This window comes from Anabrus simplex, chromosome 6, assembly GCF_040414725.1.
Source record: "Anabrus simplex isolate iqAnaSimp1 chromosome 6, ASM4041472v1, whole genome shotgun sequence".
Taxonomy (NCBI): domain Eukaryota; kingdom Metazoa; phylum Arthropoda; class Insecta; order Orthoptera; family Tettigoniidae; genus Anabrus; species Anabrus simplex.
In genome coordinates, this window is record NC_090270.1 from 106,515,670 (window position 1) to 106,543,250 (window position 27,581).

Sequence of the window (27,581 nt, forward strand, 5' to 3'; positions counted from 1 at the left end):
ATTTAAAATAAGGCAAACACACATAGCCAACTTTGGAAATAATATCTGAGAACGGGACCGCTAAATTGAGAAGAAATTGAGAATGCTGCTATTCTAAAATTTTAAATTCATCGGTGTTTTTCCATCACTTACCACGTACATTTCACCTGGCACGTTGTCTCCTCTCAAACTTGTTTCTCAAGCTTTTTCGCTCCCCTCCTAGCCATTCGTGGGATGGTGTTTCTACAAAGACTGTCAGACTGAATTTTCAGTGCAGTGATTTTGTCCTGTTTTTGAACTGTTATCAAACTTTTAAAAAATTAGTCTAAGAGGTCTGCAACCTCACTTTTAGCACTTATTGTTTCATTTCCGCCTGTTATCTTTTATTTTTAGCACATTTCTTGGATTCAATTATGTTTTATATTAACCCTATTGTCTCGGCAAGTTATTTACTGCTCCATCTACTGATGTAAATATTGTATATTGTCATTGTTTTTATTTCCGTCTGTCTCTTGTTTCTCATTTGTTCCTTCATTATGTTTTAGCACATTTTTAGCTTGTATTATGTAGATTACTTTACCCCATCCCCGTATTTCAGTGAAGATGGCTCAAATGAGTCGAAACAGGTTTGAATTTTATTGCTCTATCTAATGATGGAATTATGTTTTGTATTGAATTAGGAGGATACATTTAATTTTCTCCTTTGTAAATAGTTTCAACCTAACTGTAGGCCATCATCAGCCATAACACAAATCACACAGTTACATCGAATGATCCAAAACAATGTACATACACAGCACTGTTAAAATGTGTGCAACCCTTGGGAATTAAAGTTAAAACTAGTTACTTGAATGCATTCTGTTAAAAGTTCAAGTGATTCAAGAATAATTTAGCGACTATAACATTAAAAGTTTAAACTTTATAGAGTACATAGCACGTATGCCTCTAGGCACTAGAATGTAATAAAGTCCATTAAAGCTGCTTCAGATGAAGGTTCTTATTGCTGATTAACACATAGAAGCTGAACTAAGACTGGCACTTTAGAAGTGTTGCATACTGTTATAAAGTTCAACTGAGCCGATGTCAGGTTGTATTCATAAAGACATTAAAGATAAAAATAATTAAACTGTTTACATAAACATGTAATCAATGCACGTAAGTCATGCTGTTAAAAAAGTTGCTTCTGCTTTAAGGTCTTGAATGCTAGTGTCATTGCACATAAAGGTCTGAATAAATTGGTGGATTCTAGAAGGTGGTAGGATTTCGCAGTTCAGTGCGGACCGTGAGGTTGACCAACGTGTGGAGTTAAGCCAAACAACCAGCTCTGCTCCAGGCTAAGAGCCTCTGAGGATTCCCCTTTTAGTGTTCTCTTATCATAGGCAGAGTATACTGTAATTTATTCTAGCACTCCCACCCACAGGCAGAACTGTGCGGCGAGACAGTCTTCAGGACACGCTCCAACGAGGTAATTCACTTACTATTACAAAAGTAATGAAAGATGGTATAATTCCATGAATAATTATTCTGAGAATGAATTACATGAACAAACAAAACGGGAAGAAGAGGGGATCTTTTTGACAGGTGGCTTAGAAAATTAAGAACTTTCATATTAAAAATTATAATGATCTACAGCCTTTACTACCCAAAGGCTTCATTTAGAGGAAGTAAAAGAAAAAAATCCATAGTTAAATTAAAACTTAAAACAACTGTTCTGAAACCTGTATTACCAGATGATTTACACATTAATGCATGGTTTCATCAACAATTGGATACAAACAATTATTTTGTTTGTTAACACTATGTTCAAAATAAACTTTCCTAAGAAATGTTAGCTAACACTGTAATAGTCATGAAAATAATTAACAATATGAATCAAGATGTTAAGTGGCAGAACCATGTTATTTTAAAGTGTGCTTTAAAACACGTCTGTTTAACCCACTCGACTCAATTCAACACGACGTTCATGCGAGCAGTGACCAGGCCTTCAACTCAAATGACGAGACATTCACTGCACTGCACCGAGTTGTATGTACTAGCTTATATTTTGATCACCCCTGCAAGGGTTTCACTTTTGCAAAACTTCTATGAATAGAACAGGAATGTGGCTTGTTTACAGCTCACCTTCTACGAACTTGTACTGTTATTTATTGCCTGATTGTGGTCTCTGAAAGCATGAACAGTTCATCAAGTGTCAGTCAGTCTCTAAGCCATGACTGGGCGTAGTATAGGCCAAGTGTCAGCGATACTATTGCTGAGTTAATTGAAAGTGTTTTAGACAGATTCGGAGGACAGTGATAGTGATTAACCCTTGAGCACTAGCGCTGGCGCACGGATGTCCATTGTCACACCAACAATCTGCTGACCTGTGTTGTTAGGTATTCCTACCGTACAGTTTTAGCTATCTGTGTGAGAAGTCAAATATTTCTCCAACAGAGGCGAATTAAAATGCGTTTTAAGTTCACCGAGTCACCAAGTGTGCCACACGCGTCATCATGTACGTATAATTTTATTTACAAATTAATTTTGTATTCAATAGAATTGTCTTGCATTAGTTTTCTGTGGACTGTTCGTCGCTTTCTACGCGAGTCTCCAATAATTGTTCTGTTTATTTAGGTCTGGAAGAAATCTGTCTAGTCCACAGCTGAACATTACTGGTTAATGAATAATGATCCTGATTCCGACAAAGCAGATGACTGTGAAAATGAGGAAGACAATTCTGAAACTGAAAATGAGGAAATAATTTTCAGTGAGCATAACTCAGAAAGTGAACAGAATTATGATTCGGGGACAAGTGACCAAAGTTCCGGTGAAGCTGTGTTAGTCAAAAGTGATTGTTTCATAGGAAGAGGTAAAGTTTGTGTATGGAAGAAACAATGTTCTAGTGGATCCTCTAAGACTAAAGAAAAAAATTTTGTCAAAATATTTCCAGGACCAAAGGGTGAAGCTCAGGATGTAACAAGTGAACTGTCTGCTTTTCACAAAATTATTGATGTAAATATGACTGACAATATTGTAAACTTCATGAATTTGTACATAGCTACCCAAGTTGAACGATATAAAAGAGAGAGAGATACCAAAGGAACGTTGCGTACTGAAATAATGGCTTTGTAGGCTTGCTATACCTTATTGGCACAAAGAAAGCTAATCATACGAACGTTAGGGAACTCTGGGCTGAAGATGGCATGGGAGTAGAAGTCACAACGGCAACAATGAGTTGCCAAAGGTTTCTCTTCGATTCGATGACAAGTCCATGAGGGTCAGAAGGAGAGCTCACGATAGACTGGCTGCAATACGGATGGTTCTTGATGCATTTGTGACAAGCTGCAAGAACAGTTACAACCTTAGTGAGATTGTAACCATTGATGAAAAGCTCCGAGCTTTCCAAGTACGATGCAGCTTTGTTCAGTTTATTCCAAACAAGCCAGACAATTGCGGAATAAAGCTGTTTTCGCTTACAGATTCCAAAACCTTCTACACTTTAAATTTAGAAGTGTACTGCGGCAAACAGGAACAAGGACCTTATGACGTTTCAAACACACCTTCGGCGATTGTTGGTAGGTTAGTTTCTCACAATGAAGGCACCAAAAGGTACATCACCATGCATAACTAGTACACTAGCTATCCCCTGGCAATGTCTTTATTGAAGAAGAAAATTACATGTATTGGAACACTGAGGGAAAACAAAGGGGAAATTCCTGTTGAATTTCTGTCTCAAAAAGATTGACCTGTGAAAACTTCTTCGTTCGGATACCAGAAGGACGTAACTTTGGTGTCATTTGAACCGAAGAAGAACAAGGCCGTGCTGCTGTTATCCACCATGCATGACAGTGGTGTCATAGATGAAGAAACTGAGAAACTGGAAATTATCCTGGATTATAATTCAACAAAAGGGGGTGTAGACACAGTGGATCAAATGTGCGGCATGTATACCACCGCACGCATCACAAGAAGATGGCCACTGGCAATGTTCTATGCCTTCTTGGACATAGCTGGGATAAATGCACAAGTTATCTATTTTTCCAAATGAAAATAACAGAAGAGACCCAAGGAGAATATTTTTGGAAAATTTGTCATTTTCTCTGATGGAACCACACCTAGTCGAAAGAGCTAAGGTACCGACTCTTCCTGCAGATGTTTTCGTTTTCCTCCGACATTTCAAAAGCCCTGAAAAAACAAATGTTGTGGAGCCTTCTCTGAAGAAACGAGGAAGATGTGTAACTTGTGAACATGCTAAAAATATAAACACCACCATAAGATGGACTTCATGTCACAGCTTCATCTGCAAGCAACATGTAAACATCACATACACATGTGAAATTTGCAAGAGTGCACCAGCCAGTGATAAAAAACAAACAGGACAAAACAGATTTAAATTTACGAGCTACAATATGCTGTAATAATTATATTTCTGATTGTTAACATGTAAAAAATAGACTGAACTGATGTCATATTTGAATGTACTCATTGTATTAAAATACACTTGTTAATTTTAGTTTAGAAAGTAAACCTAATGTTTAAGTAGAGGCTTAGTGAATTTATTTGACTATTATATTGTAGTGTAATTAGGGAGGCAAAACAAAAACTAATATTATGTAAAATATTTCAAGAATTAATTGATGAATGATAAAACATAGAATATAGACTTTGAATTTACTTAACTTCAATGAAAACATTAACATACTGCATGAAGCACTCAGTGCGTCACGCGAGTGCTGGAGTGAAGAAAAAGAATGCGAGCGCTCGAGGGTTAAGATAATATTGAAGAGATTTTAAGTGCAAGTCACAGTTTATCTGAAAGAAAAGACAGAACCCAACAGTGGTGTTTACGACTGTTCAAGTGATATTCTAATGCTCACTCTAATCTTAGCAACTACCTCACTATCAACTACCATATTTACTCGCGTAATTTTCCCCTCCCTGATTTTAGAACAAAAATTTGTAAAAAAAAAAAAAAAAAAAATATATATATATATATATATATATAAAATCGCATATTTTTCTAATCTTGTTTTATCTCCAGTTTTCACTAGCTGCAAACCACGGATTTATCTCATCTTGGTGATTCATGCCAATGTACAGAAATTTGAAACTAGTTTGGAAATTCCAGTTCATGTTTTCCATGCAAGAAGAGGAGGAAGTGACATTGCTCAAGATTCCAGCACCCGGGGCCAGAACACACCTGTGACTGCTAGCCATCACTCGCCCTTGTTATCAGCTGCGACTCGCACGCGTAACAGTAATCGCTTTCAACAGTGTTCACATGCGTGAATTGTTGTGTGAAGTGTTAGTGATGTGATGTGCAAGAAACACAGTAGTTACGATGCACAATTTAAATTGTCTAATAGAATTTGCTGAAAATAACAGCAATTGTGCTGCATCTCGTGAATTTTCCATAGCACCATCACATGTGCGTTACTGGCGGAAGCAGAAAGGAGAATTACTATGTACCAAGAAAACAGCTATCATTTCGGGGACAAAAAGCCGGGAAGCATCCAGAAATTTAAAAGGAAGTTGTTTCCTAAGTAAATCAATTCAGAAATGATGGCTTTTCAGTTTCCAATGAGATGCTCCAGTTAAAGGCTGTAGAAGTAGTAAAAACCTTGAAAATTCCAGATTTTAAAACAAGCAGAGGGTGGCTTTGTCAGTTCATGGAAAAGAACAAATTTTCTCTCCGAAGAAGGACGTCTCTATTCCAGCAACTTCCAAAGAACCACAGTGAAAAGAAATCTTGCAGTTTCACAGATGACTGCATCTGGGAGATGGAAGATAATGGGAGGGATTCATCACACACGACTGCGGAAGAAAGCAACGATGAATGAGATGGTAAGTCTATTTCTTTGAAGTGAAATACATATTAGCATAGGCAATTTTATAGACTTTGCCATAATACAGTATTCTAATTTATTTCATGTATCTGGCTCCTATCTTCAGTCAATTCTCGCATGACATTAAAGGACGATGGTTTCCGTATAATTATTGCTAGGGAACGTATTATTGCCTTCAATTTTTTATTAAAATGAATTGTGTTATACATATTTTTTATTATTTTGTACTATTTTAGGCCTAAATAAATCTTGTAACTAATTAGGTTTGATTTCTTCATTTCCATTTTAAATTTAGATTCACATAGTTTTTTCTCCCCATTTTTGAAGTTAAAAAAAAAAAGTAAATAAGGGGAGAAAATGACTTTCATAAATACAGTATTTTCAATATTCTGTATATTTGTAGAAATTCTCCATCTGTCATATTGTTGAAATCATTATGTTGCAAAACCCTTTGTCTCTCAGGGATGCTATTCAAAAGATATCTAAATACAGCAAGTTGGCAAGATTCACAGCATGCAACTGTTAACAATTGTTCGACATTTAACTTAAGAAAACAAGGATGTCAACTTAACAGGCAATTTAACAAATTGATAATACTGTATTAATATTTCTTTATAGAACACAGTTTTTGGTTAATTTGAATGTAAAAATGATTTAACAGCTTATTAAGTATTTTAACAAATGTCGATGGAATTGAACATGAGAGTAAGAAATGAACATTGGATTCAAAGAACTGTTATTCAATCCAAGCACCACCGACATCTCCACACATCTATCCAGAGATTAGGCTAGTGGTTATTGTTTAAAGGGGAAATATAAATAGGCAACGATCTATTTCCTATCCAGAAAGCAAAGAATCATATTTTCAGTTATTTCATATCAAATAATGGTGCTTTGAAAGAAGCTTTCATCTTTCAAGTATAAGTAGTTTTCACACTACTATACGTACCTGCAAGAGGTGGTCCTGTAAGATTGCCAATTCCTTGGCACAGCAGTATCAGCCCGTAAGCAGTTGTAAATCGATCCAGTGGTATAAGCTGCACCAGAATAACAGGTGTAAAAGAGAAAGTTGATGCGAAGAAAAGTCCAAATACGGCACCACTTGTGAGCATAGCCGGCAAGGCAAAGAGGCAAAGAGGCATAGCACAAACAGCTAGTCCGCACATCATCAGACAAACAGCATACGATTTGGTGACATTCATCCAAGGCTGGTCACCTGCCCAACCTAAACCAACCTAAATAGTAAATACATTAAAGTTAGAATTGCTATTTAAAATTTTGAACTTACAATCACGTAAATAATCACAAACAAAGCATATGGAATAGATGGGTACAGTTATGTGGATAAAGTTTCTGTTTAGAATCTACCATGAATGGTTATAAACAAAGATTGCAGCAAGCAATTTTTAAACTTTCTGACATAGGCATCCATTATAAACAAGTGAAAATTCGGGTTTGGTATTACAAAGATGTAAGACAGCTCTAGAATATATATGGTATTCAAGACATAGATAAGTTACCAACTTACTTTTACCTCAGAAACAAGGTAAAGAGGTAACAGAAACAAAAAAAAGTGACAAATTATAAATTGAAAGATAGGAATGGGAATAGATAATTAACCCTAGAACATTAACCCTTCGTAATTTTTATGATGGTAAGAAGTAGTTCATTATAGTTTATTGCCTTCCGCATACGAGTGTCTGCCACCATTTTGTGTAGCTGAATTTCTTGTGGAGTTGTTGACTGTGGGGTGTGCGATTGATGATTTCTTTCTTCATTCCTGTGATAATTAGATGGGTGTTGTCATACTGACAAACGGTTAGAGGTAGTGTAATACAGAATTACGGTTTTTAATTGACATCAAGGTACGTACCTTAATTTGAACAGTCACTTACTGTTTCTTAAGTATACATGTATTTTTTGTATGTCACTATCAACTCAGTGTCTATTATCATAGGGCATTGTAGAAGAGAAATGGCTACCAGAATGCCAGATAAAATTAGCGATTATTGTACAAATCAGATGAAGAAGACAATGAGGCAGTGAGTGAAGAAGACAATTTCGTGGAAGATGATGTGTTCATGATACTAGTGACAGTGACGAATATTTGAATTACGAAGATGAGAAAGAGCATCTAAGGTCTAGAAGGAGGGAACGAAATTAAGTGTTTGTGATTCCTCTATCCACCCATTGTCACCTTAAGACCCTAAACAGACCCAATTACATCGGATTCCTGTAAAGATGATTGACTAGAAAATTCTAATTTTGATCGCAAGAAACAAATTGTTAGTGGATGTTTTTTTTAGAGGCTTGTGAACAAATTAGAACTACAGGGAAATTCTTGCAGTTGAACTTGTAAAATGTTTCTTTATACCATTTTTACATTTACAATTATTTTGTTTATTTTCATGGTGGTTTTGGTTTGTGTCATAAAGAAACACATTCATAGTTTTATGGGTTTATTTTAATATGCTGTATAATAAAATTTAGTTATCATATAGTGCGTTAATTTTCTGTTTATCAAGTTTGCTATATTTAATAAACAATCACATAAAATGATTTAGTATCTACGTATTTTGATTCATGTTAGGTTTATGACTCTAGGAACTCAAAAAATACAAAATGTTACCAAATATTAGCTGTTACAAAGAAAATAACAATTGTAAATTGGAGTACCGTAGTCAAATTTATGCATGGTTAGTAATAATAAGTGGTGAAAGAGGGTTAGCATTCTAGAGTTAATAGGATAAAATCAACAACAGAAATTTTTTGACGGCAAATCTGACGTTCCATTCTCAAATGCAAATAATGAAGAATTGCTTCACTAAAATGTTCTGAAACACCTAAAGAAATGTGTGGTGGATATGAGTGTAAAACAGGATTTCCAAATAAGCTAGATAAGCAAACAATTTAAGTTTCCACATACCATCCCAATTGTGCTAGAGATGCCGATGACACTGAGCATCAGAGAGCTCTCGGCTTCAGTGAAGTTATACAGACTCATAAAATCAGCCAGATAAAAATAAGGCACGATGAACCACGTGAAGAGCAGAATAGTAGAGAGAGACATCAGCAGGAAATGTAACTCGAGGAACATAGAGAAATCCAGCATTCCTTTGATCAGGTCCAGAAAATCTGAGTACCATTTCTAAAATAAACAACAACAAAAATAATCAAAATAGCAAATAATAATCGTTCCAACATGACTCGTGGTATATTCATGTCAAATGGGCTTACCAACCATTATGTAATCAACTCACCATTACTTTTAATGCTCATCTTTTTTAATGTATACTTTGACCTCAGCGTCAATCTTCAATAAATAAATAAACAAACAAACAAACAAACAAACAAACAAACACACACACACATATATATATATAAATAAGTAAATAAATAAATAAATAAATAAATAAATAAATAAATAAATAAATAAATATCGCAGAAATTGTTGCTATCAGCTAAAATGATAAACTAAGGTATATTAACACAGTGCCATCTATTACAACTTATATTGCACTTCTGCCAATATTTAAGAAACTGGGTGTTATGAGCAAAGACACTCCTCTATTGATTTTAAATCATGTTTACAAAATATGTTGTTGAAAAATTTGAGTGATCTATCTACAGTAACTGAGAATGGAAACAGCATTTCCAGGCCTTAACTTGTTCCATTAATTCTTCCTCTTCCCTGATAGGTCACATTGCAAGTGGCCAATAATCTAGTCATTTTGCACCTTAAAACAATTGCCACAACCACAAATTAATTAAATGTACAATCAACAAAGCCATCAACAATGAGAACATAACAAAACTGAAATTCCAAATTCTGAACAGAGTGCATAAAGTAAAGTGCTGGTGGAATGGTCCCAAGCATGTAGGCTTTGGAAAGTGCTGTACAAAACCTGAGTTGAGGTTACTGGAAGACAGAGTTTCAAAATTAATTCCAATTAGAATAAAATTCTAACATATCACTTTTAATATTACTTTTGAATAGCAATGAATTATCAAAAAATGTATGTCTTAGTGCTTTGGAAGCGATATTTAATGCATAGTTATGTCTGTAAAAGTCAAACTGAATGCTGAGGTCGAAAATGACCCATGCTGTAAATACTACACTCTCAATTATTTTCGAAATTCCGTTTTATTTGCAATAAATTACCCTTAAACGAATGGATAGTAACACCAAAAAAAAAAAAAAAATTTTGTAATTATTTCTTACCTTGGCCTAAAATTTGTTAAAGGGAAGTACAATTAGGCAACCATCACTTCTCAACAACTCCGACTGTGTATAGCACATGAACACTACAGCTAAGAACATAATGTAAAGTCATATATATTGTGCCGGCCCTGCGGTGTAGGGATAGCGCGCCTGCCCTTTACCTGGAGGCCCCGGGTTCGATTCCTGGCCAGATCAGGGATTTTTACCGGAATCTGAGGGCTTGTTCGAGGTCCACACTCAGCCTACATGATTACAATTGAGGAACACTCTGACTGTGGAATGGCGGCCCCCGTCTAGAAAGCCAAGAATAACGGCCGAGAGAATTCGTTGTGCTAACCACGACACCTCGTAATCTGCAGGCCTTCGGGCTGAGCAGCGGTTGTTTGGTAGGCCATGGGATTTAGTTTGGTTTAGTTTTTATAATATATATTAAATTTCAAAAATCATAGTCACTGATATTTAGAAATAGTGGGTATACTAACCAAAATATTACTGAGCACGCACTACTTTTTGGGTTTTGCAAGTAGTAACTTAAAATATAAACTGAATTTAAAAAGCAGTCAATTCGCCAAACCTGTGTGCAAACAGTAATGAAGGAGAAAATGCTGGCGAGTTTGCATTAATGAGCCATAGGTGAAACATAACCTGAGGTACAAAAGCTTGGTGGTTCTAAAAAACTTTCAAAGGATATGTTCAGTGACTCAGATGATTCTAAAAAAATGTGCTGTGGCTAAACAGAGGCTCAAATGCTAGTGAAAAAAGTCTTAGCACCTGGAAGTGTAAATGAATCTTTATTTTTTATAAATTTTTTTTATTTTTGCTAGTTGCTTTACGTCGCACCGATAGGCCTTATGGCGACAATGCGACAGGAAAGGCCCAGGCGTTGGAAGGAAGTGGCCATAGCCTTAATTAAGGTACAGTCCCAGCATTTGCCTGGTGTGAAAATGGAAAACCACGAAAAACCATTTTCAGGACTGCCGACAGTGGGGTACGAATCTACTATCTCCTGAATACTGGATACTGGCCGCACTTAAGCGACTGCAGCTATCGAGCTCGGTAATGAATTTTTAATAATTAGGTGAAAGTGATCCAAACTGATACCTGTACTTCCTATCACAATAATAGGAAAGTGTCCCAATATTTGTAAGGCAATTTGATCCCTTCAACGGAATCAAGAAAAAATTTCTAGGTTTCATCAAACAGGGGAATAAAGTTTCAAGTGACATCCATGATTTATTGATTAATACACTAAAGTCAATTTATAACCGTTTGGTTCATCAGTCTGCCAAAACTAATTTTGAATAAATAAATTTATAAAGTAATACTGTCTGTAAAAGAAAATAATTATGGTACCTTACTTACACCTGAAAAAGAAATTACTTAATAAAAATAGAATGACAATGTTCTTTCAAGAACGAAACCTATCAGATTCTATCAAGTCACACTCAAATATATTTAGAAACTAGCTGATGTACCCGTGCTTCGCTACGGGATTCTCAGAAAGACTGACTTGGTGGTTTTCCTAACTGAATTCAACATAGCACATAGGTCATTACAAAAACGTTGGTAGGAATGTAGCGACTGAAAGCAATGTTATCATATAAAATACTCGATCAAATGAAAAACCGCACACTTTCTCGCTTTCAACAAACAGTACTACGGTGCCGATCTAACAGTCCGAAGTTCCAAAGCTGGAACAACCAGGTCGCAGACTGCCATGAACACTCCTGTCATTATTCCATTAAATATGCACACTACTCATTCCAATCAGTGCCTCAGAGTAGGGACTGAATCGCTCGAATGCTATGATGAACCAGTGTGTTATGTACCTGCAGTATCAGAAAATGTATGAACCAGAGGAGTGGCATGCTAAAGAAGAAAGTTTTCCAACTCCCTAGCTATTTCCCGCCAATGTTCAGTCAGGCTGTTATACTCAGTACACAGTAGTAATTCCATCTATCGGAGTTGAGCGGCACAAAGAACATCACAACAAACAATGGTCAATGCAAAGTTATTGTTGATCAGTGTTATGCGCTTTGGATATTGTAGGCCTTCTGAAATACCACTCTTATCATAGTCGGTACAGTAAAACTGAATGAAACATAAATGATCAGAAATTGTATTGTCTATGATAGCACCAATAACATAGGTGCCGGTATTTAAAAATAAAATTTCAGGCGCCTTCCCCTAAACTACCATTTCATCTCGGGGAAATAAAATGATTTACAGCTTAGACTGTAGTTTCTTATTCCCCAACTCTATATAGCGGTTTTCATTAAATTCTGTTAACCCGTTTTCTCGTGGCTCGGCGTTGATATGGACTTAGCAACAAAAATACAAATTCATTAATATCTGTGTTATCAGAGCCGGTACGGTAAAAATGTATAAGACATAAATGATTGGAAATTGAATTCTATATAACTTTAGTTATATAGTATTTATCGATAGGACTGATAATAACAAATATTCGATAATTAAATTTAAGGCCTTCCCCTAAACTACCAATTTTAATCAGCGTGAATAAAATTATTTTTAGCCTAGATTGTAGCGGCTCATCCTCAGACTTTACATACCGATTTTCATTACATTCTCTTCGGCCGTTTTCTCGTGATCCGTGTACATACGTACGTACAGAGACAGACAGACAGACAGAAATTATGGAAAAGTAAAATGTAAATTTTCTTGTTACTATGGACATGACCAATATAGAAATACCATTCTTTTCAAATTCTGAGCAATGTACAGACAAAACTCTTATTTTATATATATAGATGTATAATATTCATGATTATTTATATTTAAATGCTTAAAAACTTGAATTTTGGAACTTAACTTAGAGAAGTCCTCACTGCTCTCCACTTTAACACAACGCAATAACACATGCATGTAAGTGTTAAGATTTAGATATTCAAGTATTGATGCTAAATTAATATACAGTCTAACCTCGATATCTCGAACCTCCATTACTTGAATTTTCAGTATCTCGAAGTAACTTAAATTTCCCGGCCGTTTGTCCTATTCTTCACATGTATTTATTTTTCTATTACTCGAAATTTGGTTATACAAATTTCTCTATTTCTCGAAGCAAATATTTCCTCCCTTGAAGCAAAAAATACTTTGTAACTCGAATTTTGTACAACATTAACTGTTCAATGCAGCATTTTTCGTTTGTGAGGAACAGTTAAGAAGTACAGGAAGTGTTACAGTAATGTTGGGAGCTAATATGACTGGAACCGAAAAACTAAAACTTGTAGTGATTGGTGAAGACACGCTGTTTCTTGGGTGTGAATTAATTACCGGTCATAAATGAAAGTAACCCCCAAAGTAGCGGATGACAAGCTCCATTTACGAATCTCAAATCTGTGGTATTGACAAGAAATTTCAACGTGAAGGGAGGAGAGGGTAACAAACAGAAGAGACTAACGGATTTTTTCCAAAGGTGTTAACGGAGGTATGTTTCTTGTTTCATTACTGTGCGTACTGTATCCTGTCTTCAGAAAAGTTACTATAGTAAGTATTGTAATTAAAGTGATGCTGTAAAATAGAGTTTGTTCGTATATTTTCAAGTACTGTTAAAAATAAAATATGCAGTATAAGCCCGTAGATACATATTACTCAATTATGTGCTATACATGCTCAAAAACTGTTCTCTGTATCACGAAATTTCGATAATTCTTAATAAAATTTAGCTCCCGAGGTGATTCGAGAAATTGAGGTTCCATTGTAGCCACTTTTCTACTCAGCCAAACTGAGGGAAGTATTAAGGTCATTTTGTAGATTGTGAATGGTCTGAAATCTTTTGATATGTATGAACTAGGTGGTTTTCTGTTATACCAGCTTAGAAAGTATCTTAAGAAATTGAGAACCCATTAAAAGAGGTATAAATGATTGACCTATAGCACTGAGAAACTTTCAACAATGAAAATCTAGAAATCTAGAAGTGGAAAAACCTTTGTTGAAATTTAGCTTAGCTTTCTTGTACATATTGGAGTCATTTCTATTCAGTTATCAAAGCATTTGGAGAATTCTTATCTCAGTATTATGAAATCCCAGGAAGCTTTATAGTTATTAATTATTACAGTTCAACAAAGAAAAGTAGAAAGGTACTTTGGTGGTATACCCCACAGAATATTAGGCACTGTTCTAAATTAAACCTTGAAAACTAACTGGAAAAAAACTTTGTTGAATTCTTTGATTCCTTGTATTCTTAATTAGTTAAGAATTGTTGTCATTAATGCTTTCACGGCCCGTACTTAAAAACATGATACTGTATAGGCTTTTGGGCTTATGCCGTGTAAAGAAAATAAGGTGAAATTCTTAACGTTTCGCAGGGAACATTGTTTAAGAAGCCTTTCTCGTGGACAGTCGAGATTTCTTCTGAGGACGCAGAGCACAGTTCCCTGTGAAACGTTAAGAATTTCACCTTATTTTCTTGACACGGCATAAGCCCAAAAGCCTATACAGTATCATGTGTTTTTAGTTAAGTTTTGTTCTTAAAAATTACGGTTTTAAGTGTATACTACCTCTGTGTCTGAGCTAAACTGTGCGAGTGATGTTTCTTCGTAAAAATAATTTTGTTGTTCTTGGGATGCATTAAAATGTGTAGTGTATATAGAAGGTAATGCTAAGCAGAAATGGATGTTAGTGCCACTGTAACATCAAATAATGTTTATATTCCAAATATAAACAAATTAATAGATTTTGTTCTAAGCATAAACAAGTCTGGCCCAACGGTGTAGGTGGCAACGCATCCGCCTGTCACCCGGCGGCCCCGGGTTCGATTCCCGGCTGGATCAGGGGGTTTTTGACTGTAAATGATTAATATCCGTGGTCTGGGGATTGGGTGTTCGTGTCATCCTTAACGTTCCTTTCCTCACATTCAACACTCTACACTTTCTCCATTCCAATTACTCCCAGGTTCATATCACATGATGCAAGTAGAGGCAAAAGATCTCTATAGGTCAACGCCCCAAACAACGAAACAAAAAAGGCATAAACAGGTATTATCTAATGCTCATATTGAGTATTTCTTATCATGAACAATAATGTTCCAAATAGAAGCAATACGAATCTCAAAATGAGAACTACAAATTGCAGTAAACTTAAAGTATTAATGCAGAAAAATTTACAATATTAGTGAATGGTGTAAAACTTCTAAATGAAACCAAATCTGTATCAAAATACAATTAGGTTAGACTTCTTTGTCAAGGCATAGAATAAGGTTTTTCTATTTTATTATTAGTAGATTTTGTGTATGAAATTTTGCCACTTCCTTAATCTCCCTATTTCTTTAAAAAAAAAAAAAAAAAAAAAAAGCTGGTAAAAGGAACAGATGACCTTGCTAATGTCCACAGGCTTCATTATTTCTGACTTAGTACAACACAGAGTGAATTAAGCACCTGATCTGTAATGTGATAAATCTAAAATACCCATATCTTTAGAGCTGTAAACTACCATTCTGCTGAATAGTTTTACTCAGTTGTACACTACATCTGGAGCGCTATTCCCACATTTTTTTGCTGTTTGTTTAACGTCGCACTAACACATCGAAGGATCTCCTTTTCTTCCTGTATTTTGCTATATTGTAACATATTTCTTTCCAGATTAAGTATGGAAAATCATTTTTAATTTTGTTCCATAGAACTGACATTTTCAGTGCCCTGTGTCCTTAACTAATGTGTAGTATTACATCTCATGGCTGGGGCCCCCACCTCTGAATTTGTGGCCCTATGCATAAGTCTGCTGCTCGCTTCAAGTGCATAACAATAATGAAAAAAATAACCTAAAATGTACATTAAAGGCAGAAAACATGCCTCGAGGGCATGTTTATGCCTAACCGAGATTAATGTACACGTTATTTAATACCTAATACTCAAGTCTTACCTCCTCGTTTTCCCGCGCTATGGTAGTCATTGAATTCCGATAAATATCGGGACAGGAAGAAGCTCTCAGTCGATAACGATGAATGTTCAGCATGGCACCTCTGTACATCACGGAGTTCCTGCAAACAAGAGAAGAAACTAGTTATTTGGAAAATGGGTCAATAATTTTAATATGTTTCCATTTAGGACAGCAGAGACTAAACCAAAAAGGAATAAAATTATGTTTCTACATGTACACTTTCTTCAGGTACCAGTACACTGCATGCTATCAATGAATTCACAGTGTAAGCTATGTGGGTTAAAAGAATGAATCTGTATTTATCAATTGATTTTGAAGTCATTAGGCTGATTTACAGTTAGGCCTGTGTTGTTTTCTTTTTCTTCACCGCTGGTCTAGATGAGTAGCCAGTGGTCGGGATGCTAGTGGCACCCACCTTTCAAATGTTTTTAGCCTACTGACTCCAGTGCCTGGAAAGATTTGTAAGAAGTATGGTAGTAAAGAGAATAATAATGTTATTGGTTTTTTTACATTCCACTAACAACTTTTATGATTTTCTAAGATGCTAAGGTGCCAGAATTTTTTCCCTGCAGGAGTTCTTATATGTGCCAGTAAATGTGCAGACATGGGGCTGACGTATTTGAGCATCTTCAAATACCACTGGACTGAGCCAGGATCGAACCTGCCAACTTCGACTCAGAAAGCCATCATCTTAACCAGCTGAGCCACTCAACCCGGCATACTAAAGAGGTGTTGCAATGAAAGGGATAAAGCATTGGAAATCATTCTTAAGCTGTCGTTTCAAAATTTATACTTCCTAATTAGATAATTTACGCAGCTGCCGAATTCTTCAAAGATCACCAAGGGAAATGTTCAAAGTGACAAAAGTGATTTTAAAGAAACAGGTAAGGTCAATACTGGACATTAGTATCAAAGCTCAGCAACATATTTTGAATAATGTGACATTGGTAACCTACATGCACTTGATGTATTTCCTGAATTGTGAGGCTTGGGTTTTGACTGAAACTACACTGCAGTTATTGGTTAATTAGAAGGCAAGAAAAGTGTAGGCAGAAAGTAAGTGTGGATAATGTCAGAGAATGATGTCCAAAAAGTATGAATAGTAAAGTCTGTTACGTTACTGTTACGTCTGTTCTATTACATGTGACTTAATAACTTGAGGGAATGAATTAGAAAGAAATTCTAAAAAAGCATGCAAGTATCAGTACTACTCCGGAATATGAAGTGTCATATCTGAGAACGAGCTACAAGCCCACTCAATATATTCAGTGTCAGAGCTGGTCTTCAAATGTAGAGATCTCTACTAGCGCAGGGTCCAGTCTACCACGTCTGCCATTTAAGACAAGTTAAGATACCTAAGATCTTACCTTGCCGTGAAAAACCAGGTATTCAGTGTAATGGGGCTTCACCCAGCAGAACGTAGAGTTGTGGAATTCAGGAACGAGACCATTATATCTGGATAGGGAGAGGACTCAGGTTCAGTAAGCCTACAACAGAAATGAGTGCCAGGCTTATTCCTATAAAAATAGTGGTCTGACGTAATGATAATAACCACTTAGTGCCAAGATCACCTTCTACTCTGCAAGGGCCACAGTGGCCTGTAAGGCTCTTCTCATTGCTTGGATGTACTGACTCAGCTGGTACAACACAAACTATGTAACACAGCTTTGAATAAGTTCTAATTATTTTTCCCTAGTAGATAGATTTATGTTGTCTGTTATAAGCAATGGTCTGTTTAGATTTAATTTGTTAAGGCAACTATTCATCATGTGACGATGTGTATCATTCCTCTGATTTTGTAACACAAAATAATGCATGCCATACATAGTTAATTTTTGTATAGAATCGCAATAAAATTACCATTGGAGAGTACAGTCCACAAAACATCAGTGTCAGAGACACGTTAATTTTTCCAAATCAATTGACATTCACATTTGTAATATGGATGGTGTCTCCAGAAGAATTAACACCACTTGTGGAGCTCGTTTCTGAAGACCGTCCGAGAAAGAAATGTTCCATCAAATATGATCCTCCTTACTGCATATCAGAATAATAGTCATCTCTAAAGAGTGGAGTAAAATAAAAAATAAAAAACAGTCTTTTATGCAGCTGCTGATATAATGATCATAGCCACAGAATCTCCAATTGAATGTCAAACCTGAATCACAGGTGCACGACTTACCATTTCCAAAATCTCACTTCCATTTGCCAGAAATCAAACCACAGCAACCTTTGTAATAAGATAAAAAAAGTTGAAAACTAGAAAAGCAGCTGGAAATGATAAGATTTCTGGGGATGTACTGAAGGCAATTGTTTGGGATATAGTACCATATTTAAAGTAGGCTGTTTGCACGAAGGAGCTATAGCAAATGAATGGATAGTTGCTATAGTAGCCCATGTATAAAGGAATGGGCGATAAATATGAAGCCAGTAATTATGGGCCATTCAGCTTGACGTGTTGTATGTAAGCTCTGGGAAAGCAATCTTTCTGATGATATTAGACATGTTTGTAAAATTACTAACTGGTTTAAGAGAAGGCAGTTCGGGATTAGGAAATGTTACTCCACTGGAGTTCAACTTGTAGTATTCCAGAATTCCTCAAGGCAGTATTATTGGACGTCCATGTTCACACACACACACACACACACACACACACACACACACACACACACACACACACACACACACACACACACACACACACACACACACACACACACACACACACACAATGCGAGTAAAGAATAGATTCAGAAATAAGACTTTATGCAGATGATGATATACTGTATAGGGTAATAAATAAGTTACAAGATTGTAATTTACTGCAGAAGACCTCAACAATGTTGTGAGATGGGTAGCAGGTAAATGGGGTAAAGTTAGGTTGTGAGTTTCAAAAAAAGGATAAAAACCTCTCCGTTTTAATTAGTGCATTCATGGAATTACTCATGGGGATCACTTAAGTACCTAGGTGTTAATATGAGGAAAGACCTTAATTGGGATAACCTCTTCGAAGAAGAGTATGGATTCAGGAAGGGGAGATCAACAACTGATTTAATCTTTACAGTCCGTCAGTTAATGGAAAAATACTATGAACACAACCGAGATTTGTGGTTAGCCTTTCTGGATATCAAGAAAGCATTTGATGCAGTGAATAGAGAGAAGGTGTGGGAAGCACTGAAGAAAATTGGAATACAGGATGACATGATACACCGGATCAAGAATTGTATGAAGTTACCCGAAGTAAAGTCAAAACACCTGTAGGAATGACTGAAACCTTTGATATAAGATCTGGGTTAAGACAGGGTGGTGTTCTGTCTCCTCTTCTTTTCATCACTGTGATGAACGAGATTCAGAGAAAAGTTCACCAAACCATTGGAGGTAAGAAAATGAAAGTTATATTGTTCGCGGATGATATATGCTTGTGGGGAGACTCTAAAGAAGATCTTCAAGGACAAACTCCTGGGCAGAATCTGCTAAAGAATATGGACTCATCTTCAGCCAAGAGAAAAGTGAGGTTATGGTTATGAAGAGATATGGACAACCGATGGGACACATTGAAATGGAGGGGAAACAGCTACAGATGAACCATCAATTCAAGTATCTTGGAAGCGTTATCTCTGATACTGGTTCTATAGATAAGGAAATTTCCCACAGTATTCAGGCAGGTAGCAACTTTTACAATAGTTAAAGACATAATATGGAACAAGAAAATACCAACAAAATGTAAGAGAGTCATATATGAAACCTATTACGTACCAATCCTAACCTATGGTTGCGAAACATGGACCATGAGAAACAAAGATGTTAGTAGAATCCAGGCAGCAGAAATGAAATTTGTCTGTAGCATGATCAGCAAAACACGGAGGGACAGAGTCCGTAATGAGGAAATCCGCAAGCAGGCTCAAGTTGTAAGACTGCAGGACAGAATAACAGTGCAGCGACTGAGATGTTACGGACATATGCGACGCACGGGTGATAACAGATTGCTTTGCTGTTTACGATCAAATTGCGCAAGATGGTTAGATGGCAGCTTACCAGCAGTGTGTGCCATTTGTGAGGGTCACGTCCAGCTGCCTTTGGACATATTTCAGGAGTGCTAGTTATTTAATCAAGTCTGTTGCCCTAGAAGTAAATGACAGGCCTTGCCACTTGCTACAAGGTCATTATAATCATTTTCTTATCTTCATGGTCTCAAACTGTCCCTTACTTGGTAACTGTTGATAATAGTAAATATTTCATTAACTTATGTGTAAAAAATCATATCTATATTCTACAGAAAAGGAAAAGAAGAAAAAATGCGAGCGAATAGAATCTTACGGAAGAATTTTCAGGGCATGTATCCAGTTATGAAATATGATGTCCCTGAAGCTTCAAATTGAAATTTAACGGTGTCACTCCAACAGCCAGTTTTAAGCTCAGATGGCTAGTAACCATGTATCAAAGTTACGTGGTTAATGGGGAACAGACTACAGCTGGTGGCAAATAATTTCAGTACATATATTACATTTGTACCAGAAAATTTCTTGATGATAATACAATGAATTATTTTTCCCCAACATTTCCAGAATTTATTATGGTACTAGATTGTAGGTAAACTTGGAAACCTAACATTACATATCCATGGAATTCTGAAACTTAATTATTTAACGAGTTATCCAATTGGCAATTAGTTCTATGTTACTAGGTGGCATTACAAGAAGTGATCACCGAGCAGATCACATTTAGGAGGTGAGGGGTTCAAATCTGACTGTCCTGAGAATGGTTTTCCGTTGTTTCTCCACTCTCACCTCCAGGCAGAAGCTGGGACAGTTCCTTTTATAGGTCATAGCCGCTCCCTTCACAAACCTAAAATTATCAAAATACTTCTCCTGGCCCAAGAGGTGGTGTCACCCTTTAGCAGGCCTGCCATACCGTATCAGGGAATGACAGCTAAAAAAAAATAATAATAATTGTAAAGGATGTTCATGTAACAATGCTTTTATCAAATTCAAGGTAGTATGCTTACTCACATAGTCCCAATAGGTCAAATTTTATGGTGAATATTTTGTTGGCTAACAAATATTGAAGTTCACAAGATTAACGCACAAAGATTTACAGCTAAACTGGCATGTTCATGAGTAATTAACAGATATCATCCCTGCACTCATACAGCAAGTACATCATTTCTAAACTAATAGCATAGTTACAAATTCCAGATAACAAGATTATGAGCATTTAAAAACAACTGAAATCAAAAACCTTCACTAAATACTCAGTGCAGCTGCAAGTAAATTTACATTTCATCATGCAAATGAGTGAAACAGCATTCCAGGATAAATGTATACTACATTTAAAAACCAAACATTACTCTTATAATGGAGAGATAATAAGGAGTTTAAATGGGATAATGGACTGAAATCAACGGGTTCTACAGCAGCGTACCTATGAACACGGATTCCTTGTAGGTAGTGTGATGCCTGGGGTGTGGTTGAGCAGAACTGCCGCTTTATCCTCGTGAGGGATTCCGTCCTTGGCGGCGGTCTGCCCAAGATGGATTTAGTCCTGACTGGTGACTTGACAATCTGCACCCCTGGACCAGCTCCACCCGGAAGAAGTGGGGCACCTGCTGTATCAGAAGAAATGGCGACGGCATCTTTCTCTGGGCCGGGCGGAGACTTTCGTTGACTTTTGTTGGCAGCCTTCAGGCGCATGGACATCGTGACTGGCACTCTAGTCTGGACGTAGTCTGAAGGGATGGCATTTATCTTTCCGTTGTCACTGAGACTTCGGCAAAGAAGAAGACTTGGGTAATTCTCGAGAATGACGTTGAAGAGTTTCTTGTTAGAACTAAGTGTTTCCAGGACCTCCAAAGGAACCTAAAGAATACAATACAGAGGAATGAAGCCTACAATCCAAAATATCTACAAAACTCATTGATAAAAAGCCCAAATTTAAAAAATGCAACGTAGTCGAGGGTATTCAACCATTCTCAATGAACACATTGGACCTTACCAAGTAATATTTAACTGTAATTAGTATTAATTAAGCACACTGTGCTTTCCTGGTCTGAAATTAAATAAAATGACACCCCCTTAAGATATATCAGAGTAAAATGTTCTCGTTTGTGAAATGTTTCCATCCACAGATCTGAAAAACCTTTCAAATGGTTAGTAACACAGGGGTCTCTTCCCGCATCGCGCTCACTTGTTTCTCTCCCTGTCCGCCTTCTGCGTGACGTCATGTGGTATGAAACAGCGGTCGCCCGTCCTGCTGACACGTATTACCACTACAGTCTAAAATGGTCACAACTTCTGAACCATTCATGCAAATAATGTCCTGACAAGGTTATTGTAATCCTTATAAAATACTGGAGGAGGTCAAACAATTTATTTTGATGAGGAACTTGAGGATAATATTGAAATATTTATTTAATTTTAAGGAGTTACATTTTTTACCACGGACTGTAGCATAAAATCGCTTCTAGAGGGCAGCCGGTTGGAAATAGGTATGTGCCATCGCGGACTTTTTTTGTAGAGGATGAACACATTTCGTACGCTTACACTTGGGGTCTATCGTTGATGGTTCACGCAGCGTAAGCCAAGAAAGCAAGTGACCGACCAACCGACCGACATTTTTATCTCTTTCTACGTATTTACTGTATATCGGATCACGGATATATAGTAATTTTATAGTAGTTCACTACGTGAACAGTGTTCGTGTTGTCAGTATCTGAAGTAGAACCACTGTACTGATTAAAATGCAGTCAACATATTAAGGAAACGTGTGTGGTGCTATAAATTGTCGGCATGTAAAAGAACTCCCGTGGGACAAAATTACGGCACCTCGAGTCTCAGAAAACCGTAAATGTTAGTGAGACGTAACACAAATAACATTATTATTATTTCGCTTATTATAAAGACAATAACGACAACAACCATCATAGCCAGTTAGTTTGCTACTGTGATGGCAAAACAATACTTCCTCGTCAGCAATGCTTGGTTATTGAAACACTTTGTAATAAACTCTTGAATATCTCCATTATTACAGCTCGTACGGTAAAAAGGTGTCAGATATAAATGATTGAATGAAAATCATATTTTCTATAATTATTGTTATGTGCTAATAGCCGGGCTGAGTAACAACTCAAATGGTAGATCGCTGGCCTTCTTAGCCCAACTTGGCAGGTTCGATCCTGTCTCAGTCCGGTGGTGAAGGTGCTCAAAAACATAGTTAGTGGGACGTAAATTCCAATAACATTAATATTATTATGTGCTAATAACTTATATTTCCGAATATATTTTGAAGCTTGTGAAATAATACAGTATCCGTGATCCGATATACAGTAAATACGAAGAAAGAGACAAAAATGTCGTGCGAGAAGAGACCTGTTACTGGATCTCAATTATTTCAAAAGGGGGCCTCACACATCCCAGTCATGAGTGGTTAAAAAATATAGCCCAGTTCGAAATTTCATTTGGTGTGTTTCACGGTAAGACTGTATCCAGATGCAAAAAAGTGAAAACTCTTACTTCTATTATTAAGTAAAAATTGCCAGTATTCCATGACAAAATAATTTGTCTCTACGTAAGGACCAGGACATTTATTAGGATATGGCATTTTAATGCAAAGAGTAAGGAGCTAGCGCTGAGAAAATATGCCAATAAGAAGGCTAAGCTTTGAGCTGGTTCATCAAGTAATTAAGTCTCCTGACACGTACGTTTTAATAATTTAATATAATTCCATAAAGATGTCCATATGATGCGTATTTTCCTATGCCATTTAATCCAAATATTTACTTCATCAGGAAATAAATTAATTATTTTGAGTTGCATGGCAATATTTTATTTCTTATCATATTATATGTCATGTATTTGATAGTTGATGTTCTACTTGCTCAGCATGTGACGAAATTTAACGCATTTTCACATTTTTAAATCTATTGGAAGTGCCATTACTTATCGAATCGGACTAAACCAGACTATTATTTGATTAAAGATTGAGAAGATGTTTCACAGGCACGAGAATTCACAGGCTTGCTGTACTGCGACTGTGTTCCTTACTCGCTATCGTTCATACCGCGTGACGTCAGAGCGCTCCAACCAATGGAAGCTTCAACCGCCGGAGTAGCCTACCTTATATTCTAGTTACCTTGGGTTATTAACTTCTTTACTTTACTTCTCTCCCGACAGTCCCTATAGCAGAAAGCTTGTCATGATTTCATGGAAGATTTTAAATGAACTTCATCACTATGCACCGCAGCATTGTTTCTTTTGTCAGGACAAACTCTTATTTGAGAAGAGCACTCCCAATCTACTGCAACGTCATCTGGCCTGATGCAAGACCAACTACAATTGTATACCGCTTTTCACGAGAGTGCAATCCTGATGTAAACATGGAGAGCAGGTTGCCTTTGCACGTGGACATAGACGTAGTTGATTGGAGAAGCAACCGTCGCACTCACTCGACTGTATGTGAGCTCGAAGAAAAATAGTACGTCGCATTTTATTTTATTTAGTTTATTACATTTAGAGAATTTGGAAAAGTACGTAATCAAATTAAAATATGGTTGTCGTATATACCGGTATATATATACACATGCGCTTTTTTAATGTTATAAAATAATGATTAAATAACGAGAAATGAAGGCACAAGGCGTGGTGTAATACAGGAAGTCTTCTCGTAGTGGGGGAAAGTCCCAGCTGTACAGCGTGGAGATGAGGTGTTGCATCTTGCAGCAGCAGTCAGTGTCAGTATTCATAGTGAGAGAAATGGAGCAAGAGGTAGGATCATCGCGTGTAGTGAAGCACAAAAGAGGAAAACCGTTCAGACGTGACCACAGGCAGTACATTGTGAATATGTTCAATAAACTAAGTGAACATAATCCAGGTTTAGTCCTTTATTCAGAAGTTCAGATCTTCGCGCTATTGTCGTATGCAATGCGCAGCCGTGTACGTCCAAACACGAGATGTTGACGGGGTGGAGGTCGGTACTACACGCTCGGCAAATCACAACTCTTTCTTTGGCGGAGGCGTGGACATACCGTGTTTACGTCAGGATTAAACTCTCGTGAAAAGACATTTTTTTTTTTATAGTCAGTCTTGCATGACGGCGTGCGATCAATAAACATGTCAAAATGGCCGTGTGCTCTGCGCTGTGCGCGATAAATTAATACAGCTTCGGCTTTCGTTGTGCTAGGATGATGTTCTTGGATGTCAAACAACTCACCTGGATCAGACGCGTCGATTAAGAATAATCAAAATCGTGGGAAACCGGATTCGCGAAATATCGCAACCACCAAGTAAGAGTTTGAAAAAAAGTTTATGAAGTTGTAAAAATCAAAATGAACCGCAGAAGAGATAATACAGCGAGTAACTCCGAAGCTTTTGAGAATGTGACTGGCAGAAAAAGGCTAAAACAGTTTCGATATTGGAATCCTAGATTAATAATGTTTTACGATACCTGAAGTAGCAGAGAGGATCCTGCATGACCCAACCTGCCCGAAAAAGTTATTATATAGAATTTAAACCTAAACCTAAAAGTGAGACCATGAAAGCAGTGTCCATATTGTCTCAGAGTTCGCATGATTTGTACACACAGGGTTACAAAGTTCGGTGAAAATAAGATAAGGGCGGAGTTTGAACCGGACAAGGCGGTTCCACAAGTCTGTACTCGCAGCCAACACATTGCACCCCGGCGCTCAAGTTAACTCTTTGATCATGAATTCACAATGTTTCCAGTGTTCAGGCCAATCTCTGTCACAAAACAGTGGCCCATTCAGGGCACATTCCCTTCGAATGGCTCTTTTCTATGGCCGCGGCGCATATTGTCCGCAAGGCAAGGGGAAAAAAGGCATTTTGTAACGCCAACCTTTCATCTTTGTCATTCATCTTTCATGTTACTCAGTATAATGCGCCGACGTTGGCAAGCCTGTTCAGTGCATTATGAGGTCGTCGGTGCCGTTGATATTTCACAAACCGGCAACCAAAGAATTACCGAAGGGTTTTGACATTTCATCAATGCGGTCGCTCCGTCAGAAGGCCGTAGTGAGACTGTTCGAAATCTATTCGTGAAACAGGTTTTCTTCAGATTCCTTTTAGCACTGTTTCCGATCATACAGCACGTAGATAGCGATTTGTTTAAACTGCTGTGGACAATATGATCATTCGACATGGATGTTCAAATTCAAGTTAAACCTCCTCATGTGATAAACAGTGAGGAGGAGAGCAACGGTGCACGTGGTGGAAAGGGTGAGGAGGATCGAACCCATCTCTGCTAATAAGAAAAAAAAGCAGTACAAGCGGTAAATGAAATGGCGTATGGCTTTTAGTGCCGGGAGTGTCCGAGGACATGTTCGGCTCGCCAGGTGCAGGTCTTTTGATTTGACGCCCGTAGGCGACCTACGCGTCATGATGAGGATGAAATGATGATGAAGACGACACATACACCCAGCCCCTATGCCGGCGAAATTAACCAATTAAGGTTAAAATTCCCGACCCTGCCGGGAATCGAACCCGGGACCCCTGTGACCAAAGGCCAGCACGCTAACCATTTAGCCATGGAGCAGTACAAGCGGTGAGTAGCCTAAACGTTTGTTCTACTTGTTGGAAGGAACTGTGCTTTCGCGGGTGTTATGTAGTCTCTGTGTTATGTACTGTAATTGTATGCTGCTTAGTATGGGAATTCTTTTGATACAGTATTTTTATTTGAATTTCAGTTTGCTTTTAGACCAGGTCAGGTTTCGAAGTAGACTAATTTGTCATTATTTATTGTCGTCATTCTGTGCATAGGCCTACCGGTACATGTGTTATTGTTTGTCATTTCAATGCTCGTGATTGTTGTATGTACGTATTGCAGGAATGTTATGATTCCGTTATAGTGCCTATGTTGAGTGCGTTTATTTTGTCTTAAGACGTCAGGCGGAATTTCCCAGTTAATATTACACGCCTTCCTATACGGTATTTGAATTCTGTGGTATAATCATTACAAGAGACTACGGGTACTAATAGCTACGAATGCATGCTGTCGGTTGGTCAAATCTGATTTTCTTAGCTTAGGGAATAAAAGAAGCGAACAATATTATTATTACGAAAACTAACGAACCCTTTGGACATTCAATGACAATACAACTGATGGGTATCTCGCTATGCAGCGCGCCATAATTCCCGTAGTAGTCCTCGTCACGGCCGCAACCCTCGGTAAACTTCTGTACCCGGCGGACGAAAGTTAAGTGAGGTTAGAGATTTAACACGACACGTCTCCGATAGCGACAAAGAACACTGAGCAGGCTTGCCAACGTTTGTATTCTTGGGTCCGGGAAGTGACACCACCATTGGGCTGGATCGGTTAAATCCGGCTAGTAACAAAACCATTGATCTGGAAGCCTCTAATAATCCGTAATTAAAAGAGACATCCTTGGAGTGTCATTTTTCAGAAGTTCCAGAACTTACGTATACTGCCACAGGTCACAAAGCCGTACTACATACGCGAATATTGTGATTTTAAAACAGAAATGTCACAGCACAACGAAAGTAATATGGAATTGTCATGAGGACAGAAATAACTGAGAAAGGTATGTGGACTAAATCTAGAATCGAACTTCGATATCTGTAAGAGTCCAAGAGAACAGACGTCGTGAACAATGATTTTCCGTAATGTGTACCAATTAGCACAATGAT

At 37.2% G+C, this 27,581-nt stretch overlaps 1 protein-coding gene across 6 annotated transcripts in view; it reads right to left on the minus strand.

Moving 5' to 3' along the window:
* The window catches only part of LOC136876152 (monocarboxylate transporter 14), a 204,432-nt gene that overhangs the window by 12,827 nt on the left and 164,024 nt on the right, over positions 1–27,581 (minus strand). For all 6 annotated transcript variants that reach the window (XM_067149866.2, XM_067149868.2, XM_067149865.2 and 3 more), the window contains exons 3-6: positions 21,349–21,782; positions 15,910–16,027; positions 8,731–8,952; positions 6,754–7,039 (exon numbers count right to left, since the gene is read on the minus strand). In XM_067149866.2, coding sequence (XP_067005967.2) covers positions 6,754–7,039; positions 8,731–8,952; positions 15,910–16,027; positions 21,349–21,782 — 1,060 coding nt within the window. The remainder of the gene's footprint in view (positions 1–6,753; positions 7,040–8,730; positions 8,953–15,909; positions 16,028–21,348; positions 21,783–27,581) is intronic.